General features: G+C 39.1%; 4 protein-coding genes and 1 non-coding gene across 5 annotated transcripts; 1 reads left to right on the top strand and 4 right to left on the bottom strand.

Moving 5' to 3' along the window:
- Positions 1–876: 876 nt before the first annotated feature.
- Positions 877–1,836, bottom strand: OR7G9 (olfactory receptor family 7 subfamily G member 9). Its single transcript, XM_038565330.1, has one exon. The coding sequence runs from the start codon at positions 1,813–1,815 to the stop codon at positions 877–879; it is 939 nt and encodes a 312-aa protein (XP_038421258.1). The 5' UTR covers positions 1,816–1,836.
- Positions 1,837–8,871: 7,035 nt separating this feature from the next.
- On the bottom strand, positions 8,872–9,846 carry OR7G5 (olfactory receptor family 7 subfamily G member 5). Its single transcript, XM_038565329.1, has one exon. It carries the CDS (start codon positions 9,808–9,810, stop codon positions 8,872–8,874), a length of 939 nt encoding a protein of 312 aa, XP_038421257.1. The 5' UTR covers positions 9,811–9,846.
- A 2,390-nt stretch (positions 9,847–12,236) lies between these two features.
- Positions 12,237–13,175, bottom strand: OR7G3 (olfactory receptor family 7 subfamily G member 3). The gene has a single exon (XM_038565328.1). It carries the CDS (start codon positions 13,173–13,175, stop codon positions 12,237–12,239), a length of 939 nt encoding a protein of 312 aa, XP_038421256.1.
- Positions 13,176–19,221: 6,046 nt separating this feature from the next.
- On the top strand, positions 19,222–19,327 carry LOC119864820. Its single transcript, XR_005375304.1, has one exon. It is a non-coding gene; the product is annotated as a U6 spliceosomal RNA (small nuclear RNA).
- Positions 19,328–21,785: 2,458 nt separating this feature from the next.
- On the bottom strand, positions 21,786–23,065 carry LOC484978 (zinc finger protein 2 homolog). The gene has a single exon (XM_038565384.1). It carries the CDS (start codon positions 23,063–23,065, stop codon positions 22,022–22,024), a length of 1,044 nt encoding a protein of 347 aa, XP_038421312.1. The 3' UTR covers positions 21,786–22,021.
- Positions 23,066–26,057: the final 2,992 nt, after the last annotated feature.

Genomic DNA, 26,057 nt, shown 5'->3' with positions numbered 1-26,057 from the left:
TCACAGAGCTATTCAAAGAAGAATCAAGTTTCAACCCAAAGTTAAAATGAACTTACCCATTATGTTCTCTAGTCATTCTAAAACGACTGCTGCTTCATTATTGGTGTATAGAGATGTGACTTATTTCTGTACATTGATTTTGTATCTTGCTACTTTACTGAATTTATCAGTTCTAGCAGTTTTTTGATGGAGCCTTTTGGGTTTTCTATATAGAGTATTGTGTCATCTGTAAGTAGTGAAAGTTTTACTTTTTTCTTTGCAGATTTGGATGCCTTTTATTTCTTTTTGTTTTCTGATTGCTGCAGCTAGGACTTCTAACATACACAAAAATAAACTCAAAATGGATTAAAGATCTAAATGTGAGATGTGAAACCATAAAAAACCAGTTAAAAAGAGAAAACTGACACAGTTTACCCATGACTGATCCCAAGAATTACTGGAGTATGAAAGAAAAGCTCCCCCTATGTTTCACATTTGGCTCTCCCCTGGAGTGCGATTCACATGGCACTAACCATAAAATAAGGCAAAATCAAGTCTCTGCTATAACCACAGACTTATTAGATCCTCTCTCTGACTTATCCAACTTCTCCTACTTCTCTTCTCATATTTCAGGATCAGTGTAACCCTTGTCTTGGGATGGCTTGTGAGGACTTCATCAAAAATACCGAGCTTAGGAATTGGAACTCAATTTTGAAATGTCACAGAGCTATTCAAAGAAGAATCAAGTTTCAACCCAAAGTTAAAATGAACTTACCCATTATGTTCTCTAGTCATTCTACAAGAGCTTGGTGATGCAAGAACCAGATATTCTGGCTCACTCAATATTTCTCTCACTTTGACTCATTCTAGAAACCCCAGTCCATGCAGATGACAGAGTCACAGAAGAGAAGGCATTCTACTTATGAGTTTCCTCAAGGCTCCCTTCATGTCCCTGTTCCTCAGGCTGTAGATGAAGGGGTTCATCATTTGAGGGACAACAGTGTACATCATTGAAACCACTGCAGTGTTTCTGGAAGAACTAGTGAGAGCAGAACTAATGTACACCCCCAAACCGGTCCCATAGAACAAAGACACAACTGACAGGTGAGACCCACAGGTAGAAAAAGCTTTATACTTCGTACCTGCTGATGGCATTCTCAAAACAGAAGACACTATCTTAGTGTAGGAGAAAATGATTCCACACAGAGGAATACCACCAAATACGCTGGTTGCAAAATATATCAGGATGTTATTGATGAGGGTGTCAGAACATGCAATCTTGATAACCTGAACAACTTCACAGAAGAAGAGAGGGATTTCAAGTTCTGTGCAGAAGGACAGATGCAACACCATCAGACTGTGCATCAGGGCATCCACAATGATAATAAACAGAGGCAGTAGAATCAAGAGGCCACAGAGGTGGGAGTTCATGATGACTGTGTACCTCAGTGGATGACAGATGGCCACATAGCGGTCATAAGCCATTACTGCAAGAAGACTACTTTCTAAACTTGCAAAAATCAGGACAAAGCAGATCTGTGCGAGGCAGCCTGTGTAAGCGATGCTTTGATTCTGTGTTTGGATGTTCACCAGCATCTTTGGGATGGTGGTTGTGCTTAAACAGATGTCATTAATAGACAGATTGGAGAGAAAGAAGTACATGGGGGTGTGGAGATGGGAGTCATAGATGACAGCCAGGATGATGAGCAGGTTTCCCAGGATGGTGACCAGGTACATGGACACAAACAGAATGAATAGGGGGAACTGCAGTTCTGGATTCTCTGTCACTCTCATGAGAAGGAAATCTGAAACATGTGTATCATTTCTGGGTTCCATATTGTTGATGAATCTGATGGAAAAGATGGAGTCAATCAAATGTGTGTTTCCTAGACCAGCAGGAAGAGCATCACTGCTGGCAAAAACCATCTTGGGATGGGATGAAGACTAATAGAGAGGAGTAAGAGATGGCTGCCTTCTGTATGTATATTATTCATTTTTTAAAAAAATAATAAAAACCTGAAGCTGATATAGCAGAGCATCAACAATTGTTAAGTCTGGAAAGGGTTAACGGGTAGTCATTTTTAAAAATTATACTGTTTATGATGCTGTTTCCTCATAACATTTGGTAATTATAGGGACACCTGGGTGGCTCAGTCAGTTAAGCATCTGACTTTAGCTTAGGTCATGATCTCAGAGTACTAGGATTGAGCCCCATGTTGGGCTCCCCACTCAGTGGGGAGTCTTCTTTTCTCTCTCCCTCTCCCTCTGGCCCCCCGTTTCATGCTCTCTCTTTAAAATGAATAAATAAAATCTTTTTTAAAAAAGTAAAACATTTGACGTTTGATAATTTTATAAAAATAAAAAGACTGGGGCACTTAGGTGGCTCAGTGGTTGAGTGTCTGCCTTTGGCTCATGTTGTGATCCTGGGGTCCTGGAATTGAGACCCGCATCAGACTCCCAGCAGGGAGCCTGATTTTCCCTCTGCCTATGTCTCTGCCTCTCTCTCTCTCTCTGTCTGTCTGTCTCTCTCTCTCCATCTCTCATGAATAAATAAATAAAATCTAAAAAAAAAGAAACAGACTAGAAAGGCAGCTGAAGATTCTGTCTGGAGGGCACCTGGGTGGTGCAGTCAGTTAAGCATCCAATTTTTGGTTTTGGCTAAGGTCATGATCTCAGAGTACTAGGATTGAGCCAGGGTCCTGAGATCATACCCTGCTTTGGGCTCCACACTCGGCGGGGAGTCTGCTCAAGATTCTCTCTCCTTCTCCCTTCCCACTGCACTCACACACTCTTGCTCTTTCTCTGTAAAACAAACAAACAAACAATCTATCTGAATCTCCAGAGACCTCAGAGGCAGACAACTGAGATAATGCATAGATGTCAAGAACCAAGAATAAGATAAACTTATCTAAATTTCCTGCCCTCTTACCACACGATTGTAAGTAAATGTCAGAAAATTTTGTAACAGTCACCATATTTTTTAAAAGGCAAATTCCCCCCCCCAAAAAAAATAAATAAAAATCTAAAATAAATTAAAAAAAAAAACAAACGGGCACCTGGGTTGTCAGTTAAATGCCTACCTTTGGCTCAGGTTATGATCCTGGAGTCCCAGGATCAAGTCAAGCTTCCTGCTCAGCAGGGAGTCCTCTTCTCCCTCTGCCTCTCACCCCACTCCTGTGCTCGCTCTCTATCTCTTTCTCTGTCTCTCAGATAAATAAACAAAATCCTTAAAAAAAAAAAAAAGGGCAAATTTCTACTTGGGGAAAAAATGGTTCCTGGCCATACAAGTGAATGAAAAGATATTAGTAAATGGAGTGACAGTAAAAAGCACAAGGAAACATGTGAAAAAGACAAGGCATGTGGGAAGACCAGGGTTAATTTGCTTTTAATCATTTGGTGTAGGTACTCTCTTCACAGCTTCCCCAGATGAACCTATATTAAAACATTTGCCCCCATTGCCGAACACTGAGTAGGGAGTGTTACGTTACCTGCTTGGCATTATAGTGGACTGATGATTGACATTTCCGATGTACCTTATGGAAGACATGCTCTCAGGAAAGGCAGAAGGATTAAGTGAGATTCAGGTTCTTGAGCAAGAAAGATCATCTATGGGAGGAGGCTGAGCTGTACTACTTTTAAGGTTAGATGAGGTGGTCATAGGCAGATTATAGTCTCTATATCCCTAGAGGTTCAATTTCCAAAGCTCCTCATTAACCAAGCAATTTTATTGTCACAGACATCCCAGGGCAGTGTAAATCCTTAAAGACCAAGACTCTAGAACAGTGAAATTCAAGATGGTATTTTCTTGATCCCAGGAGACCAAGTGTACATCATGTCCATCTGGGTCTGTTCATCTCCATTTCAAATGTTTTGCAAATATTAGCACACTATCCTTCTTTAATGGAATTTCAGTCTTATTTTTAGGTATTAATGAAGGATGTCATTACCCAGTGAATGACATCAGTAAGCCTGATACTAATTTTAGTTGTGAAAATATACTTTGTATATATTGATATAAATAACAAATTTTAAAATATAGCTGAATTGTAGAAATGGGGAACTCTCAAAGGTTTTTCTTCTAAGAGTCGTTAATGTTTCCTGAAGCTTAATCTTCATTGTGTATATTCATACAATAATTCTAATTTATTTTTAGACATTTTTGTCTCTAGTCAATGCAGAGAAATCTGTCACTTTTTTATGTCTGTAACTATTTTTCTAATTTTTTCACAATATTTTCAATGTATATATTTGTCCACTCTAGGGGACTGTGGGTTAAAATTATCTACAGAACTCATGTGAATTAATAAGAAAAACATAAACAACTCAGTAGAAATAATATATATACTTAAAAGAAAGGGAAGTTGATGCCTGAAACCATAAAAATCCTAGAAGAAAGCATAGGCAGTAATTTCTCTGACTTCAGCCATAGCAACATTTTTTCTAAACATGTGTCCCAAGGCAATGGAAACAAAAGCGAAATTAAGCTATTGGGACTACACCAAAATGAAAAGCTTCTGCACAGCGAAGGAAAAAACCAACAAAACAAAAAGATAACCCACTGAATGGGAGAAGACATATCTGATAAGGGGTTAGTACCCAAAACATGCAAAGAACACAACTCAACAACAGAAACATCAACTAATCCAATTTTTAAATGGGCAGAAGAATAGACATTTCTACAAGGAAGACATATAGATGGCCAACAGACACATGAGAAGATGCTCAACATCATTAATCATCAGGAAAATGCAAATCAAAGCCACAATGCTATGTCACTTCACACATGTCAGAATTACTAAATTAAAAAATACAAGAAACAACAGGTGTTGGCAAGGACGTGGAGAAAAAGGGACATATATGAGAATATTCCAACAGGTTTATTCACAATAACAGAAAACTAGTTACAAACAAAATTCCATCAATATTGGACAGGATACATACTTTGAAAAGTTGCCATATATCATGTAAAAACAGAGAATTATAAATAAATTATTTACTTATGTGCCCAATAACATGATTAAATATTAAAGTACAATGATGAGAAAAACCATTAAGATGAAAACTAATATATTAAACTTATACAAGTTTGGAAGAGGCAAATTTATAAATTGAACAGGAATATATATTTAGGTGATAAGACAATGGCATTTAATTCTATTGCTAGTTTTATAAGGCAAATATGATAAAATATTGGAAATTTCATGGAATTCAACCCAAAAGAACTTCAAAGAAAATAAGCACACAAGTCAGAAGTGTCTGCACCTGGAATGGGGAGAGGGTGATGTGAGTAGCAGATCACATAGGCAGTTCCTAGGGTGATGGCATTGTTCTTTTTAACCCCTAGATATGTATAAATGTTCTTATTGTGTGATTTTTTAGTATATACAACATTAAAAAGCAAAACTGAAGAAAAATCTGCCATTTTCCTAACTCTAAACACATTCTCCCATATGCTTTTATTTTTTTTAAATTTTTATCCCATATGCTTTTAATATTGAAGTAATGCATCTCAGACTTCAGAGGTCAATAGAATTTTACAGCGTTTATTAAAAATGCTCATCCAATATAAAGATTTTTTAATTCTTCACATTTTTTAATAAAAATGGGTTATGTTTCTAAAAAAAATCTCAAATATAGTTCTAAGTATAAAAATGCATGCACATTCCTCAAATGTCTCCCCAGAGGTTCAGAGTCGGTGGTTCTTGCTGGAGTCAGGCAACCTCAGCATGAACAAAGGTCTCAGGTGATTTACCTCCTTAGCTGTGCTGTGGGCTTCAACGAAGGAACCTTCTCCATAGAGAGGCTGAGAGCCAGGCAGGAGCTGTTTCTCAGATGTGGTGCTGAAAATAAAACCTTCATCCAACCTCCCATAACAATAGAACTTCTCCAGCAATTCCTTTGATTCTCCTGAGAACTCCACTATTTAATCCTTTCCCCACAGAGGTGATTCTAACCCATGGACCTTCTTTTCTGTGTTTATGGGGAAAGTACTGTGCCTAATCTTGACAATTTCCCTTTTCTCCACTCTTACACTCAATATCTCCTTGTTAAAAAAAAAAAAATTTCTCCATAGAATATCTATACTAATAAAGACATATTTGAAATATTTTTGGGGGGAGTGGTGTCTGGGTTCAGTCAGTTAAGCGTCTGTCTTCTGCTCAGGTCATGATCCTACTAGAGTCCTGGGATCAAGCCCCAGGTGGAGATTCCTGCTCAGCGAAAAGGCTGCTTCTTTCTCTCTTTCCCTTTGCCCCTCCCCCCTCTCATGTACACATGCTTTCTCTCAAATAAACAAATAATAAAATATTTGTTAGGGCACTTGGGTGGCTTAGTCACTTGAATCTGCCTTCAGCTCCGGTCATGATCCCAGAGTCCTGGGATCCAGTCCTGCAGGCAGCTCCCTGCTCAGCAGGGAGTCTGCTTCTCCCTCTGCCCTTCACCCCTGCTTGTGACCTCTCTTTCTCTCTCTCTCTCTCTCTCTCTCTATCTCTCTATCTCTCTTTCTCTCATTAAGTAAAATCTTAAAAAGAAAACATATAGGCTATAAAAGACATATAAAAAGGGTGCCTGGGTGGCTCAGTCAGTTAACACTCAATTTTTGGTTTCTACTTAGGAGGTTACCTCAGGGTCATGAGAACAAGCCCCACATCATGTTCTCTGCTCAGCAGGAAATCTGTTTGACAATCTCTCTCTGTCCCTCGATCTGTTCTCAAGCATTCACTCACATGGTCTCTCACACTCTCTCTCTCTCAAATAAATCTTTTTTAAAAAAGACCTATAAGAGGGGCACCTGGGTGGCTCAGTCAGTTAAGCATCTGCCTTTGGCTCAGGTCATGATTTCAGGGTCCTGTGATCAAGCCCTACATTGGGTTCCCACCTCAGTGGGGAGTCTGCTTCTCCCTCTCCCTCTGCCTCTCTCCTACTTGTGCTCTCTCTCACTCAAATGAATAAATAAAAATTCTTTTAAAATACCAAAATACCTATAAGATATGGAACACAATGACAGCAATTAAATCTTGTGGAGTACTTGCTAGTTGTCGAACATTGTCCTAAGTGTTTGTAATGCTTATGAGGGTGGATTTCTCAGTAGGAGTTACATTCCATGTGATCAGGAATCATTTTCCCACAGTAAGAATTTCCCATTAGCAAGAATTAGATTAAGTAGATGGCATAGGATCCTATTCTCAGGGAATAAATTAAAGGGGATTATTCCAGATGACTCAATGCAATGCCAAGTAACAACAGAGCCAGAGTTAAAGAGTCAGATTTCTGTCTCCCAGCATGGTTTCTGGATAAGGCCTGAATCTGTTGCAGTCATCTGTGTCCATGAGGGGAACTAGTCCAAGATAAAACCATTACATGGAAAAATACATAAATTTACCTCTACATTCCCTACCTCTGAAGTAGTTGCCAAGAATATAACATTCCTTGGCTAAATCAACGACACAAGAAATAATAGGTGTTGGCAAGGATGTGGAGAAAAAGAACCCCTCATGCACTATTGGTGGCAATGCAAACTGATACAGCTGCTGTGGAAAACAGTATGGAGGGTCCTCAAAAAGTTAAAATAGAACTACTTTATGATCCAGTAATTGCACTACTGGCATTTACCCAAAATATATAAAAACACTAATTGAAAGGTATAAATGCACCCGATGTTTATTGCAGCATTACTTACAATAGCCAAACTATGAAAACTACTCAAATGTCCACTGATAGATGAATGGATACAGATGATGTCATATATGTATATATACATAATATTCTATTGTATACATACAATATTCATCACACATCTATATAAAATATAGAGAGATAAAATGGAATATTATTCATTCATAAAGAGAAATGAAATTTTGACATTTGTAACAACATGGCTGGAGCTAAAAGGTATCATGCTAAGTGAAAGATGTCAGATGGAGAAAGACAAATGCCATGATTTAACTTATATGTAGAATTTAAGAGACAAAACAAATGAGCAAAGGAGGAGAGAGAGAGGCAAACCAAGAAACAGACTCTTAACTATAGAGAATAAACTGATGGTTACAAGGGGGAGGTGGAAGGGGGTATGGTGAGATAGATGATAGGGATTAAGAGGTGCACTTGTTAGGAGAACTGGGTGTTCTGTGGAAGTGTTGAATCACTGTATTGTATACCTAAAGCTAAAATAACACTATATGTCACCTAACTTGAATTAAAATAAAAACTTTTTAAAAAAAGAATATAACATTCTTTATTGTTTGTGTCTCTTAGAATCAGAGTTACCTTCTTTTGGCAGAAACAGAGATTTTTTTCCACTAATTAAGATTAACTGTATCACCATTATCTCAAACTACTGAGATAATAATATTATACAATTTTATAGATGATGAAACTGAGTGTGGTAGATGTTGATAGTGCCTTTGCACAGATACAGTTTGCCAGTGACCACTCTGGGAAATTACAAAATTAGGTATAAAAGATCAATTCCTCCTATGTTTCATAGTAGGCTAATTTTCGAGGTGCAATTCAAATGGTGCAATCTATGCAATTGGTAGAATTATGACTCTATGACCACAGACTTATTTGGATCCACTCCATGATTTATTCAACTTCTTAACTTTTCTTCTTCCTTGAATATCCAAACAAAACTCACTGTGTGCCCTGCCTCAGGTTCAGCTCTATGGACCTGATCAAAGAAACTGAGTTTGATAATGTAATTCATTTTTGAAACATCACAGAGGTATTCAAAGAACAAATCAAGTTTCAACCCAAAGTTAAAATGAATTTACCCATTATGTTCTCTAGTCATTCTACAAGAACTTGGTGATGCAAGAACCAGATATTCTGGCTCACTCAATATTTCTCTCACTTTGACTCATTCAGAAACCCCAGTCCATGCAGATGACAGAGTCACAGAAGAGAAGGCATTCTACTTATGAGTTTCCTCAAGGCTCCCTTCATGTCCCTGTTCCTCAGGCTGTAGATGAAGGGGTTCATCATTTGAGGGACAACAGTGTACATCATTGAAACCACTGCAGTGTTTCTGGAAGAACTAGTGAGAGCAGAACTAATGTACACCCCAAAAGCTGTCCCATAGAACAAAGACACAACTGACAGGTGAGACCCACAGGTAGAAAAAGCTTTATACTTCGTACCTGCTGATGGCATTCTCAAAACTGAAGACACTACCTGAGTGTAAGAGAAAATGATTCCACACAGAGGAATACCACCAAATATGCTGGTTGCAAAATATATCAGGATGTTATTGATGAGGGTGTCAGAACATGCGATCTTGATAACCTGAATAACTTCACAGAAGAAGAGAGGGATTTCGAGTTCTGTGCAGAAGGACAGATGCAACACCATCAGATTGTGTATCAAGGCATCCACAATGCTAATAAACAGGGAGAGAAGAATCAAGAGGCCACAGAGGTGGGAGTTCATGATGACTGTGTACCTCAGTGGATGACAGATGGCCACATAGCGATCATAGGCCATTACTGAAAGAATACAACTATCCAAACTTGCAAAAACCATGACAAAGCAGATCTGTGTGAGGCAGCCTGCATAAGTGATGCTCTGGTTCTGTGTATGGATATTCACCAGTATCTTTGGGATTGTGGTTGTACTTAAACAGATGTCAGTAAATGACAGAATAAAAAGAAAGAAGTACATGGGGATATGAAGATGGGAGTCAGAGATGACAGCCAGGATGATGAGCAGGTTTCCCAGGACAGTGACCAGGTACATGAATAGGAACAGGATGAAGATGAGGGACTGCAGTTCTGGATTCTCTGTCACTTCCATGAGAAGAAATTCTATAATGACTGTTTCATTTCTAGGTTCCATGTTGTTGATGAATCTGATGGAAATTATATGGTAACAAGACAATGAAATGTTGGCTCCTGGGCAAGTAGCAAGAATATCACCAAGCACAAGCACCATGTTGGGAAAAGAAGAAGTCAAATGGAGAGATGCTTTCTCTTCACCTATTATATTGTTATTTTTTTCAAAAAATATTTGGAGTGCCTTGGTGGCTTAGTGGTTGAGCATCTGCCTTTGGCTCAGATCGTGATCCCGGGGTCCTGGGATTGAGTCCCGCATCAGGCTCCCACAGAAAGTCTGCTTCTCCCTCTGTCTCTGTCTCTGCCTCTCTGTGTGTGTCTCTCATGAATAAATAAAAATTTTTTTTAAAAAAAAGCTTCTACAATTATTTAAAAAAAGAAAAGGAAAAATAAAGTTAATAAAGCTATGAGTCAGCATTTATTAATCCTGGAAAGGGTTGAAGAATCATCATTTTTTAAATTAGGCTATTTTTTAATTTGGTGACTTCATTAGAAGAAACAGGTAGTGAGACTGATAAGTCTATCTACATCTCAACCCCCTTACACAGAGACCTCACAGCCTGGCAACAGAGATAACACAACAGTATATCATAAAACCCAGAATTGGGAGATAAAGGGAAACTGCCCAAGTCATCTTTCCGAAACCAGTAGAAGGATTAAGCAAATGTTATAACAATCACCAATTTGCAAATAAGCATGTTCCTGCTGAGAATGAAATTAGTCTTTTTCCTTATAGAAAGAGTAGGAAACCGGCAGAATGATAACTCTTTAGGGATTGGAGGAAAGATACAGGGAACATGTCAAGAAAATAGAAGACAGACAAGAGGCAAATAGATGTCTTGATTCTAATCATCTTATGCATGTACTCTTCATAGTTTCGGCTGGATAAACTTGTAGTAACATATATGCCCTTATTTCCAAACACTAACTAGAGGACATCAGGTTACCTAGGTGACATCACTGTGGAATGGTACGGAACATCCCTGCTAGATGTTGGATGATGGAGACTGGTACTGTATTGGTAGGAAGAGGAGAGGGATGGAGTGAAGCATCAAGCTCCTGGGAGAGAGAGATCACCATCAGGGCAAGGCACAGGTATGCTGTTTCTTTCCTGGGGCAGGACTGTTGAGCGAGGTTTGTAGTCTCTGTACCTCTGGGGGATCAATATCCAAAGCTCTTCATTAGCCAAACAATTATATCATCATTCTGATCCTGGAGCAGTCTGGGGATTGAGTCTGGCATCAGGCTCCCCGCATGGAGCCCACGTCTCCCTCTGCCTATGTCTCTACCTCTCTCTGTGTGTCTCTCATGAGTAAAACCTTTATAAAAAAAAAATTCACAATGTTGCATGACCATCACCACTATCCATTTCCTGAACGTTTTTATCATCCCAAACAGAAACTCTGTACCTGTTAAATGATAACATTTTCTCCAACCAGCTATCAGAAGGAACCTAACACTTTGCAATATAGATGATTTCAGACTTCTGACCTTCAGACTACAGCAGAATACACTCATGCTGTTTAAAGCTCTAAATTTGTAACATGTTACAATGACAATAAGCAACTAATACATGACATTTCTCAACTCGGGATGATGATAAAAACAACTTCTTCTGGATGTCTCCTTGGAAAGATTATGTTTGTGTTGCAAAGAAACCCAAGGAGAGGCCATCAGTCTTTGTTTCTGGGTCTGAAAAGCCTCTGCACTGCTGCAGGCATCAGTGACCACCAGAACAGCCATAAGAGGCAAATAGTAACACATGGCAGAGTGAAATGCAGCTCTGTGGTTCTGTGCCTGGACCTACCCAATCCCTGAAGTTTTTTTTTTTTTGTTAGGAAAGATCATTGATTTTATCATTTGACCCCACTGGAGCTGAGAATTCTACCGCAATACCACTGGAGGCATGCATCCTCACTAATTGAGGTGAAGTATCTCAAATCTTCCCAAAATATAAGCTAATATTTTTTTAAAATTTTTTTTAAATTATTTATTTATTTATTTATTTATGATAGTCACAGAGAGAGAGAGAGAGAGGCAGAGACACAGGCAGAGGGAGAAGCAGGCCCCATGCACCGGGAGCCCGACGTGGGATTCGATCCCGGGTCTCCAGGATCGCGCCCTGGGCCAAAGGCAGGCGCCAAACCGCTGCGCCACCCAGGGATCCCCCAAAATATAAGCTAATATAATTATGCCAATTTTGTAGATGAGGAAACTGAGTTTAGAGAGTTGAGATAAATTGTCAAAGGCCACAAAGCCATGTTTTAGTGGAGGTAGGATTCAAACCCAGCTGGTCTGATTTCAAAATTCTTACCCTTAAAAAAATTATTTCATCTCTAGTTTCATATATTCAAAGTTGGTCAGGCTGTCTGGATCACACATTATTTCTCCATCAAACCCCAGAAGTGTAAGCCCAAAGCAACTGACACATTAATGGAAATATGATATTCTAGAAATCAGTTTCCTCAAAGCCCCCATCATATCCTTGTTTCTCAGACTATAGATAAAGGGATTCATCATGGGGGTGACCACAGTGTACATCACTGATACTATTGCGCTCTTCCTGGAGGAGTGTGTAGCTGCGGAACTAAGGTACACCCCAAAACCTGTCCCATAGAACAAAGAAACAACTATTAAGTGTGACCCACAGATGGAAAATGCCTTATACTTTCCACCAGCTGATGGGATTTTCAGGACAGAGGAAACAATTTGAGTGTAAGAGATAATTATCCCAGAGAGAGGAATAACACCCAACAAGCTGGTCACTAAATACACAAGAATATTATTGATGAGGATATCGGAACAGGCAAGCTTGAGAATATGAGCTAATTCACAGAAAAAGTGGGGAATTTCCAGGTCTGTGCAGAAGGACAGCCGCAACGCCATCAAAGTGTGGAGAAGGGCATCCAAAACACTAATAAGGAAGGACAGTAGAACCAGCAGCCTACAGAGTTTGGGATTCATGATGACATTGTACCTCAATGGGTGACAGATGGCCACAAATCGATCAAAGGCCATCATTACCAGTATTCCATTTTCTAATCCAGCAAAAGTCAGGACAAAGCAGATTTGTGTGAGGCAGCCTGTGTAAGTGATGGATTTGCTGTGTGTCCGGATGTTTACAAGCATCTTTGGGATTGTTGTGGTGGTGAAACAGATGTCAACAAAAGACAAATTGGAGAGGAAGAAGTACATGGGAGTGTGGAGGTGGAAGTCATACAGAATGGCCAGGATGATGAGCAGGTTCCCAAGCACTGACACCAGGTACATAGACAGGAACAGGAAAAATAGAAGGGGCTGCAGTTCTGGATCCTCTGACAGTCCCAGGAGGAGGAATTCTGTAGGATCTGAGAGGTTTCCTGATGTCATGTTGCTGAGGGTCTGATAGAAAAGATAGAGGTGACAAGAAAACAAAACAAGAGAAACTTTCTTAAACATGCCTGTCTTTTCTGCTTCCCTCTCTCCCCACTTGACCTCTCCTTTTCTTGCTCTGTTCCCGTCAACACTTCCCTCTGCACTATCCTGTCCTAAGTTTTTATTTCCTATCAATTCTTTGTCAAGTAGGGCACTTAAGAAAAGAGGAATGAAACATTATCCTGTTAAGATGCCTGCAAGAAAATTCTAGAATGAAATTATTAAAGCTGTATTATAGAATACAGTTTGAGAAAATACAGCCTATGGGCAAGATCCAGTAAATAAGGTTTATTAGAATGTAGCCATTCATTTGTATATCATCATTGGCAGATTGCACGCTACGCTACATCTCAGTTTGAGCTGAGTAGTTGTGAAAGGCCATATGGCCCACAAAATATAAACTATTTGCCATCTGGCTCCTTACTGAAAACATCTACCTACCTCTAGTCTAGAAGCCTGATTAAATTCAGGTTCTTTTGGTGGTGGAGGGGCATTTACTTTAAAATATTCTCATGAGGAAACATATTGTCTTGTTTCTTGTAATAACTATCGTCTTGATCCATTCATTCATTGGGAGTTAGGGATGCCTGAGTGCCTCAGCAGTTAAGCACAGGCTCAAGGCGGGATCCTGGAGTACCGGGATCGAGTCCCACATGGGGCTCCCTGCATGAAGCCTGCTTCTCCCTCTGCCTGTGTCTCTGCCTCTCTCTTTCAGTGTCTCTCATAAATAAATAAAATATTTTTTAAAAAATTCATTGAGTTACAAAATCTTGACGTTCTAGTTCTTTCATGTATCAGCTAAAATACTTTCATAAAGAGGAACTTTTCCTAATTATATAAGTGGACACCTTAGGGTTATTCTTAGAAGGCAGGATACATCTTGATTCCTGTATTCATCATTTGTTAAAATAATGAAATGATTTTCAGCATGATACACAATGTTCATCTTCACATAATTTGCCATCTTTGGCCAATCAAAACTACTCAGCCCTTCTGAAACAAACCACAGTGTCAGTTCTCTTTTCACTCTGGCATGAAAGTTGGGGTGCCTGGGTGAGTGGCTTAGAGGGTTAAGTGTCTACTTCTGGCTCAGGTCATGATCTCCGGGTCGTGGGATCCTGCCCCACATTGGGCTCCTTGCTCAGCGGGAGTTTTTTTTTTTTTTAACAAGATTTTATTATTTATTCATGAGAGACACATGAGAGAGAGGCAGAGACATAGGCAGAGGGAGAAGCAGGCTCCATGCAGGAAGCCCAATGTTGGACTCGATCCCAGGACCCCAGGACCAGCCCTGAGCCAAAGGCAGACATTCAACCGTTGAGCCACTCAGGCATCCCTCAGTGGGGAGTCTGCTTCTCTTTATTTCTCTGCCTCTCCTCCTGCTCATTCTTTCTTTGTGTCTGTCTCAAATGAATAAATAATAAAATCTTTAAAAAACACAAAACTTTGGCATAAAAGTTGCTCTATACTCATCAATGCCTTGGTCTTCAGACTCCCATACCTGTGACCTCCCACACAGAATGCATTGGCCAACATCAAAACAGAGCACATCTGTAGGACCTGAAGTTTAGAAAATGCTGCCGGCTCAAAGAGAGGCTTGTATGAATCTGTCAGGAGTTACACATGTGTGCATATAAGCATATTGCATATGTTCATATAATTAAGACACTGGGCACAGGGGTTCTGCTCCAGAGCTGCTCAGGGACCCAAGCTGATGGGGACCCCACAGTCACTTGTAGTTATATTATTTGGAACATGTGGCCTTGCTAGTCATGATTGTGGTGGATTTATGATTTTTTTGATTCTTTGATTTATGGATTCTTTTCACTTATGGAAAGAGAAAGATAAATAGGCTGGGAAAATATGTTGCTATAATCTCTCTCCAGTAGTTGAAGGTTAAATGTCCCTCTCTAAAGCTAGAATGAAGCACTTTTTTTCTTTAACAGAATAGTGGGAGAGAATGATATATATATTCTGAAATGAATAAAATTTTTAAGTGTGTTATCCTCATAATCTTAGAGAGGAAGTATCTCTCAGCTAAACCTGATATCGAGGCCACCAAACACTTGAGCCCCCAGATAGACTGGTAGGTAGAAAGAAGGAAATAGAAGCAAATATACCGGGATGATTATACTTTTGGGTAGCATGGGGACTTATAGTAATAAATGCAAAATGTTTGACATGGCACACGTAAATAGTAACACATCAGTGGGTTTTATCTAATTATCTCTACATTTGGAAGATATAAATGACATTCAATTTTAGAGGTTCCTTACCTCTTTCTCACTGGTATTTTCCAAAATAAACACACATCTTTTCTGCTTAATGCTCTTTGACCACATAATGGAGGGGAAAAAAAGAAAAAATAAAAGAATGCAAGGAAACAGAGAGGAGGGATAATTAATTCCAAAAAAATATTCAAATGTTAATGGAAGTCATTAGAGTCAAGTTCTGTGCTTAGATTAATAGTCTGGATAGATATACCCTTTTATAAACTTAATACATACCCCATAATGTCTTGTCTCTCCCATCATTCTTTTCCTACAGTTCCTGGAAGTGAAATTTAACCTCTCTTTATCCAGTAGCATAGATTCCTCCTCTTTGTCTTAAGCCATGTCTATCAATTATCATAGATAACATAGAATTTTATCTTAAAAGTTCTCATCACAAGAAGCAAATATGTGACCATATGACGGATGTTATAGAAAATTATTCTGGGGGATCCCTGGGTGGCGCAGCGGTTTGGAGCCTGCCTTTGGCCCAGGGCGCGATCCTGGAGACCTGGGATCGAATCCCACGTCAGGCTCCCTGCATGGAGCCTGCTTCTCCCTCTGCCTGTGTCTCTGCCTCTCTCTCTCTCTCTCTCTCTCTCTGTGACTATCATGAATAAATAAATATTTTTTTAAAAAAAGAAAATTATTCTGGTAATCATTTTGCAACATTTACAAATATCAAGCCATTACATTGTACACCTAAAACTATTACAATGTTCTATCTCAAAGAAAAATGGGCATTAACGAGGGCACATGATGAGGTGAGCACTGGGTGTTGGTAAATTTAATTTAAATAAAAATTTTAAAATTGTATTTAAAATAAAGAAAATGTTAAGAGTAAGCCATAGATCAGACTCTCCTTCCTGTTACTCCTGGTTTGGCCACCTCAGCCCCTGGTTGAAGGGGAGAAGTCCCATGTGGACCAACTCAGGACTGACTCTAGACCTCTCCTATCTCATCTGGCTTACCCAGATTCCTAAGAAATTGATCATGATGCCCCCAAAAGATGCAATAAGGGATTAATATGAGCTGGCAGTGTCTAAGCATCTGCCTACCATTCTCATGAATTAAAGGAATTTCTGTAATGATACCTCAAATATGATAGAATCACAAGATGCATACAGTGAGCACACCTAATGAGTCCTTTGCTTCACAAATTGAGACCCTGAACAGAGCAGACTTTTTTCCTGAGATAGACAAAGGATCATAAAAACCACCTACGGAGAAGACTTAAAACACAGATACTCCTTGGTTTAATCATGAACTCCCCCCTCCTCCAATTATAACATGGATCTGCGATATAGGAAGTTCCCTGAAACTGAACAGATTCGATTTTCACATTTTTATAATGGGAACTACTATAAAAGATATACAAAGGTATTGCAGAAAGCACCAAGCACAATGGGGCCTTGCAATGACTTTTCCTATCACTTTTGGTTTTAGCTCTCAACAAGTCCTAATGTCTAGAAGGGAAACAGAGTAAAAAAGGCAGAGGGAGGACACCCCAAGAATATAATCTCAGGGCTGAAAGAGGGCTGTATTCAAATCCTCAGTGGGAGCCCTCACTATAATGAAAGAGAAAGGAAATAATCTAACAAACATCAGTATGGGAATACATACATAAGTTATGGCACAGTCATGGTACTCTGTGTTATTTTAATATTTTATACTATAATATCATCCTTAAGTTTTTAAATGTTCATTATGTTTTAATTATGCAAATCTAAATATTTACATTAGTCCTAGCTGTAAAAAATCAATTTCTTGGCTTTACACTGTCCTTTCTATGTTTATCAAGACTGGCACAATGGGACACCTGGGTAGCTCAGTGGTTAAGCGTCTACCTTTGGCTCAGTGTGTGATCCTGGAGTCACAGGATGGAGTCCCGCCTGCTGCATCAGGCTCCCTGCATGGAGCCTGCTTCTCCCTCTGCCTATGTTTCTACCTCTCTCATGAATAAACAAAATCTTAAAAAAAAAAGACTGGCACAAGAACTGGTTTATTAATTTTAACATACATTCTCACATCAATAGGCATTTGGGTTAATTACAATTTTTTTCTATAGTAGAGAAGTATTTGTCAGACATGTTCACAACTCATAGTTTTAAACTACCCATGGCAAATATCCACCAATTCCAGAGTGGTAACCTCTGGGAGGGGAGAAGAGGAATAATAACAGAGGATTTGTCCATGATGATACATAGCTATCCCTGTCTGAAGGCAAAGAAAGGTCTATGTGGAATCTGATACTCAACTTTAATGTGTATGTATAATACTTTAGTATTTTTTAAAAAGTGTCTGAAGCTAATATGGCCAAAATGTCAGCATTAATTTTGGAAAAGCAGTTACATGGCTATTTATTTTACTGCTCGCTGCGCTACTTTGATGGTTTGAAATATTCTTTATTTTCCTTAAAAGTTTTCAAAGAAAGACTGGAAAGGTAGATTAATGTTTCAACCTCCTCTCTCAAGGTCCTCACAGATAAGAAGTAGGGATAAGACTTGAGTTCTCTAAGGATAATAGCTGGAATCAGATATGGGAAAACTGAGAAGCCAAACTCACCCATCCTAGTCCCATTCGCAGCCAAAAAATAAAAATGAGGGAAACCAGGGAATTGTAGAATAATCTGTCCAATTTCTGAAGGGGCTAATTCATGTTCAGGTAGGGAAAGAGCCCCTGGAATTTAAAAGGCAGAGTAAAAGGCAGAAACATAACTGACTGCAAATTCAATATTAACTTAATACTACCAAACTTTCTCTAACCTCTTGGATGTCTTCCAGATAGGTAGATTTTTTAAAAATTGCTCAATTTCTCACAGCATTTGTTAGAGCACATCAGATTACCTTGAAGTCACCAATGAGTAGTTTACTTTTCCTCTAAATATTGAAGGATAGCGGGAAAGTGTCCCCAGGAAGGGCAGAGGGATCATGTAAGGCAGTTGGGCTCTTGGGCAAGAGAGACCATCTCTGGAGATTCAGATGTATTTTCTGACATGAGCAGGTCTTTAAGGGGAGTGGTCACGGGTAGACTGTAATCTCTGTGGCCTGGGAGCTCAATTTCCAAAGCTCCTCATTAGCCCAAAATGTACTGTCATTTCTTCCCCAAAGTATTTCAAATCCTTAAGGAGAACAGTTCATAGAAAGAACTCCTGAATGACCAGATTTCCTGACCCTCAGGACAGGTATGCCTCATTCTCTTCCCACATGTTTCCTCTCACCTCCAGGCAAGGAATTTTATTCTTGGATTTCTTGGATCTGACCTTAAGAGAACTGATGAGCTTTTCATTAGACCAATTCCCAGCTTTCTCTGAGTCAGATTATCACTGGAAGAGTAGCAAAGCGGTCTTTAAGTCCCCATAGGGAAAGACTGGGGAAGCAGAGCATGTATCATGGGATCATTTCCCACAAAGTCACTGTAAAAAAAATTTTTTAACTCAAGTCCCTTCATGAGTGAGGTTAGTACTATAATAGGAAAGAGTGCAAAGAAACCAATTTACTAGTTACTTGGGCAAGGTTTTGCAGGTTGCCTAGAAAGTAGACATCAAAACCACCAATCTTAGAGATCACAACAAAAAAGCACCATCCAGAAGGAAGCAGGTTATAAATTAATTGTATTAACATTGGGAAACTGAGAGCTATACAGAACTCTCTGTACAAGGTTCTAGTAAGTGCAAAACTAGTTCAAAATTTAAAGTTTTTAAAATTTAAAAAATAAAAATATGGTCCTACGTGCTCGCTTCGGCAGCACATATACTAAAATTAGAACGATACAGAGAAGATTAGCATGGCCTCTGCGCAAGGATGATACGCAAAAATATGGTCCTACAACATATACACCAAAATTACCAAAATAAAAAACAATGTAAAATATTACCAAGATAGCAGTCATGCATTTTGGAACAACCACTTTCTAAAACTGGTTGTGTTGAATTAATGTGATCATATGTATTCCCTGACTCAGAAATTGCACTCCTACAATAGACTCAATAAAAATATGTACACCTGTGAACTAAAACATGCAGAAGAATGTTCATGGCAGAACCGCTTGTAAAATACTAATTATAGGGCTCCTGGGTGACTCAGTCAGTTAAGCATCTGCGTTTGGCTCGGTCATAATCTCAGAGTCCTGGGATTGAGCCCTACATTAGGCTCACTGCTCATCAGGAGGTCTGCTTCTCCCTCTGTGCATACTCTTTCCCGTGCTCTCACTCTCTCAAATAAATAAAATTTTATGCAAACTGGGATAGCCACTCTGGAAAACAGTGTGGAGGCTACTCAAGAGGTTAAAAATAGAGCTACCCTATGACCCAGCAATTGCATGACTGGGTATTTACCCCAAAGATACTGATATAGTGAAACACGAAGACACCTGCGCCTGGAAGGAGCCTCGGTGTCCATCGAAAGATGAATGGATAAAAAAGATGTGGTTTATGTATCCAATGGAATATTACTCACCCATTAGAAATGACAAATACCCACCATTTGCTTCAATGTAGATGGAACTGGAGGGTATTATGCTGAGTGAAATAAGTCAATCGGAGAAGGACAAATGTTATATGGTCTCATTCATTTGGGGAATATAAATAACAGTGAAAGGGAATAGAAGGGAAAGGAGAAGAAATGGGTAGGAAATATCAGAAAGAGAGACAGAACATGAAGACTCCTAACTCTGGGAAACGAACTAGGGGTGGTGGAAGGGGAGGAGGGCGGGGGTGGTGTTAAATGGGTGTCGGGCACTGAAGGGGGCACTTGACGGGATGAGCACTGGGTGTTATTCTGTATGTTGGCAAATTGAACACCAATAAAAAATAAATTTATTATTAATAAATAAGCAAAAAACAAAAAAACAAAAACAGCACCAGTTGTGAAACCAATGACTAAAAATAATTAAAAAGCCACATGAAAAAAAATAAATTTTAAAAATTGAAAAAAATAAAATCTTTAAAAAATGATACTCCAAAAAAAATGATACTCCAAAATAATATTCCCAATTATAAACAACCCAAATGTCCAGAACAGGTACAGGGATTGTGCATATTCATAAAATGGAAAGCTATGTGTCAGTGAGAATAAAACTACTAAAGAAAAAACAAAAACCAAAACAAGGGATCCCTGGGTGGCGCAGCGGTTTGGCGCCTGCCTTTGGCCCAGGGCGTGATCCTGGAGACCTGGGATCGAGTCCCATGTCGGGCTCCCGGTGCATGGAGCCTGCTTCTCCCTCTGCCTGTGTCTCTGCCTCTCTCTCTGTCTCTGTGTCTCTCATGAATAAATAAACAAAATCTTTAAAAAAAAAAAAAAAAAAAAAAAAAAAAAAAAAAAAAAACAGACGCCTGGGTGGCTCAGTGGTTGAGAGTCTCCCTTTGGCTCAGGGCATTATCCTAGGGTTCCAGGATGGAGTCGCACATCGGGCTCCCAGCAGGGAGCCCGCTTCTCCCTCTGCCTATGTCTCTGCCTCTCTCTATGTGTCTCTCATGAATAAATAAATAAAATCTTAAAAAAAAAAGAAAATAGATGAATCTCACAAATACAATGCTGGTCAGAATCCAGTTGCAAATGACAATATATCAGGCATAATGTCAAAAACCAGTGACTCATACTTTGGCATGCAAAGTATCTCAATAAAACTGTTAAAAATGCATGATTCTGGGGCACACGGCCAGTTCAGTTAGTGGAACATGCAACTCTCGATGAGTTTGACCCCTGCATTGGGTGCAGAGATGACTTAAAAATAAAATCTCTTAAAAATGCATAGAGTACACATGTTCTGGTGGCAGGAATTAGGGTGATTAGTGAGCGAAAAGGAAGCACTGAAGGAAGATTCTCAGTGCTGACAATGTTCTACTTCTTGGCCAGTGTGTGTAGTAGTTAATAGTTATATCTACCCTGTCAGAAAGTCTTGGGGTTGTACATTACTTAACAATATCTTAAATGTAGATGATGTGCTGTGAAAAGTACAGAATTTCAAGGAAGATTTACCACTCTCAATTTTGGTGGGAAGGTTCATTATAGACCCTGGTGTCAGGAAATGGTAGGTTAAGAGACATGATTTGGATGATTTGTAAACACAAAGTCTTTATCTAAAAGGTAAATATTAAACGCACCTCCATCCTGGTACTCCAGTAGCAATTTAATTTTTTAATTATATATAAAAATTTATAACAACCTGACATGGGTTATATCAGTAAATGATAGCATTTGTGAATAAAATTTCCCTCCCAACTCGCGTGCATGCACAGGTGCACGCACACACACAAACACTGTGCACATGGCAACTTAAAACATTGTGTTAATTCTTCTCAAGTAACAAGTCTTGAAGACACTACAAAAGTTTTTACTCTCAGCATTGAGAGTGGTCACATATTTAAGGGATAAAGGATTTATTACAGTCATTGCATAACTTAGAGTTCACCCACAGATCTTTTATTCAGAGGCATTTTCCATTCTTTAGATCCAGTTTCTCTGCAGTCAGCATTTGCTCGTATACCTTAAAGATTGAGAGTTCACAGAATACTATTGCACATGGACATTACTAAGACTTTTGTCCCCCATGAGTGCGCTCATGATGCCGCCGAAGGGTTAATAGCTTACTGAAAGCACGCCCACAGACATTGCATTGATAGGGCTTTTCACCAGTATGGACTCTCTTGTGCACAGTAAGATTACACATTACACTGAAGGTTTTCCCACATTGATCACACTCATAGGGTTTCTCTCCAGTGTGAGTTCTTATGTGTATTGTAAGGGATACATGCCTCGCAAAAGCTTTTCCACAATCACTACATTTGAAGGGTTTCTTTTCCCTGGTATGCTTTTTCATATGTCTCCTATAAGATAAGAGACCACTGAAGGCTTTTCCACATTCCTTACACTGATATGGTTTCGATCTCGTGTGAATTTTCTTGTGCAAATTGAGTAAAGATTTCACTCTAAAGGCTTTCCCACACTGATTACATTCAAAGGGTTTCTCTCCAGTGTGAATTCTCATGTGTTCTTTAAGGCATGAGCGATCCCTGAAGGCTTTTCCACAGTCATTGCACATACATGGTTTCTTTCCAGCATGCATTTTCTTGTGCACATTAAGATTACAGCTCATTCTAAAAGTCCTCCCACACTGATCACATTTGTAAGGTTTCTCTCCAGTATGTATCCGCAGGTGTGCCTTCAGGGATGACAGACTACTTAATGCTTTTCCACAGTGGCTACACTCAATGGACTTCTCTCTCGAGTGAATTCTCTTATGTCTTGTAAGGTATGAAAGAATACCGAAGGTTTTCCCACAATCATCACAGACATAGGGCTTCTCTCTGGTATGTATTACCTTATGCGTGGTAAGCCTAGAGTTTCTACTGAAGGTCTTGCTGCACTGATTACATTTGTAGGGTTTGTTCTTTGAATGGGTTCCTTCATGTTGTTTGAGAAGTGAACTATCTCTGAAGGTTTTTCCACAATCATGGCATTCATAGGGCTTCTCCCCAGTGTGAATTCTTTTGTGCCGTGTAAGGTAAGAACTTGAACTGTAGGCTTTCCCACATTGGTTACATTTGAAAGGTTTTTCTCCACTGTGGGTTCTCATGTGCAATGCAATGGATGAGCGGTTCTGTAATACTTTACCACACTGGCTACATTGAAAAGATTTCTCTCTGATCCAAGTTTTTTCATGCTTAAGGTATAATATTGAATTTGAGACTCTCTTAGAGTCAGCGCATTCATAGGATCTCTCTTTTGTGTGTTGTCTCTTACGAATAACTAAGGAAGAATCCCTGATGAAGGTATTTTTATCTTTTTTACAGTCATTTTCTCTGGAAAGAATGCTCTCATGTGGGTTAAGTTGTGAACAATCTCCGAGGACTTTGCCAGGATGAAGAGATTGATGGGGTGTCTCTCCAGGATGAATTCTTTGATTCTGAGTAATGCTAGATTTCACGCTCAAGGGAATTTTATTCTGTTCAATGGATCTGCTTCCATGAGTTTGTTCCTATTAGTTAAAATGAGTTATGATCACAATATTTATTACATTCACTGTATTGAGAATCTTCCCCCCCTCCCCTCAAATTCTGATGTGTTTAAACAAGTACTTTATTAGAATTAGAGCTTACCTAACATTTCCTTAATGAACATACACAGTTCTTGAATAAGATGAAATGTTATGCCAGGTGGCTCCCATCAGGGTCTCTTTAGAGTTTAACATAATTGCTTTGGAGTGAATGTTTTCAATATTTAATATCTAACTTCCATTATGAAAATATTTATATTGGGGATTTTCTGCAACCATTTTTGGAGCTAGGGTGTGAGTTTCCTTCAAGTTCATAATATTTTAGAGATTTCCTGTTTTTTTTGTTTTTTTTTTTTTGATTTCCTGTTTTCTATGGGTAAAATTAGTATTTCAAATTGCCCCTTATGTGGCAATGTGTTCCTTTTCTACTACATGGAAGTCTAGACTTCTAACACAGAGCAAGAAATTCTCATGTGACTCTTACCTTCTTATCACTGAGTGCTTCTTTCTCCAAAATATCTTGTTTATCTTGTGATTGTTTGGTTTTAAGGAGAACCATCACATCTGAACAAATTGAGGGGAAAGTAAGTTGGGGAAAGACATGGTGACAAAATACTGACAAAAGCAGGGAAAGCCCAAGCCCAATCTGAAACAGGAAACAACTACGAGTGTGAAATGGTGTGATGAAGACAAAACTGAGACACATGTAGATTTCTCTTCAAATAGACGCTACTAAAAAAAAAAAAACCCAATAGACGCTACTGGGCAGCCCGGGTGGCTCAGCAGTTTACCACCACCTTCAGCCCAGGGCCTGATCCTGGTGCCCCAGGATTGAGTCCCACATCGGGCTCCCTGCATGGAGCCTGCTTCTCCCTCTGCCTGTGTCTCTGCCTCTCTCTCTCTCTCTCTCATGAATAAATAAATAAATAAAATCTTAAAAAATAGACCGTACTATTTACGAATACAGTGTACAAAAAAAATGCATTCTTAATCAAAAGAATTGATATTTACATATTTTAGTATTTTACATAATTTACTAAGTAATGGTTCTATCATGATAGAAAATTATGTTAACAGGCAAAGGTTATAGCTATATATGCAAAATGGGAAGAATTAGACAATGATTCTAAATGTAAATATTAAAGCATAAGAGAGATCTTTCTTTCAGAGTATAAGAAAGCATGAAATGATCGGTTAAAAGCCGAGAACTAGGGAATTCTCAAAGTACATGAATAAGCTCACACCAAATGGTCTCTGGTATCTCCTCAAATTTAAAGCATATCTGTTCCCTGTTTGACTTCATAATGTACCTCTTCCTCACCCCCACCAGATGTGGTAAAAAAAAAAAAAATCATATACGCCCACTGCTCACATGAACAGGTAACTTGGTGATTTCTTGTCTCTGTTTTCGTTTCATCTTCCTGTTCCATCTGGGCAATCAGAGTAGGTTTACTGAGCTGCTTTTCTATAATGAGGAACAATGTTATGTGAGAGAAACATGCAGTGTATAACAAAAAAAAAATCTTAAAACTGGCAACAACTTTGTCTCTGAGGTTCTGAAGACAGGCAAGTGTGGCCTCAGGAGCAGCAAAATGATTGGGAAATTTCTAACAAAGCAAAAGTAAAGCACTTGAGAGATCAGCTTTCAGAATAATAGAACAAGGACCCTGTTTAACTCATCTCTCCCACTAAAACAACAAATGATGGTCAAAACAAAAAGATCAATTGATTCAGAACTCTAGAAATTAGCCAAAGCCATAGAACAAATGGAAAATTATCCAAGAAAAATCACTGAACCTTGGTAAAGGGTCTTTGATATTTTAACTTTAGATTATTTCTATTTTTGCTCTCTCCTCAGCTCTATGGCATGGTAATCAAAAGCCAGTAGCTGGGATCCCTGGGTGGCGCAGCGGTTTGGCGCCTGCCTTTGGCCCGGGGCACGATCCTGGAGACCCGGGATCGAATCCCACGTCGGGCTTCCGGTGCGTGGAGCCTGCTTCTCCCTCTGCCTGTGTCTCTGCCTCTCTGTCTCTCTCTGTGTGACTATCATGAATAAATAAATAAAATCTTTAAAAAAAAAAAAAAAAAAGCCAGTAGCCTTGCAGCCAACAGAGACCTGAGCACTGTTAAAAGAACCAGCCCCAGAACAATTAACATTTTTCTTAAAAACCTTTATTTTTAAAAAGCTAGTGAGAAGAGTGATATCGTTTTTTCACATTTTGTACACCTCATTAATGCATGACTTAAAGACTACTGGATTGTCATATCCACTTCTGCATTCAATCTGTTTTCTATGTTGTTTTGTTTGAATGTATGAAGAAAATCCAGTCTTGCATAGATAAGTAGTTGGAAAGGGGAGAAATATATTAATAGTCTTTAAAAATCAGTGTGGAGGGGCGGCTGGGTGGCTTAGTGGTTGAGCATCTGCTTTGGCTCAGGTCATGATCCTGGAGTCCTGGGATAGAGTCCCATATCATGCTTCCCATGGGAAGCCTTCTTCTCCCTCTGCCTAGGTCTCTGCCTCTCTATGTGTGTCTCTTATAAATAAATAAAATGTTTTTTTGTTTTTTTA

The sequence above is a fragment of the Canis lupus genome, chromosome 20 (assembly GCF_011100685.1).
Source record: "Canis lupus familiaris isolate Mischka breed German Shepherd chromosome 20, alternate assembly UU_Cfam_GSD_1.0, whole genome shotgun sequence".
In the NCBI taxonomy this organism is placed as follows: Eukaryota; Metazoa; Chordata; class Mammalia; order Carnivora; family Canidae; genus Canis; species Canis lupus.
This window is presented reverse-complemented; position numbering and strand designations above follow the sequence as displayed.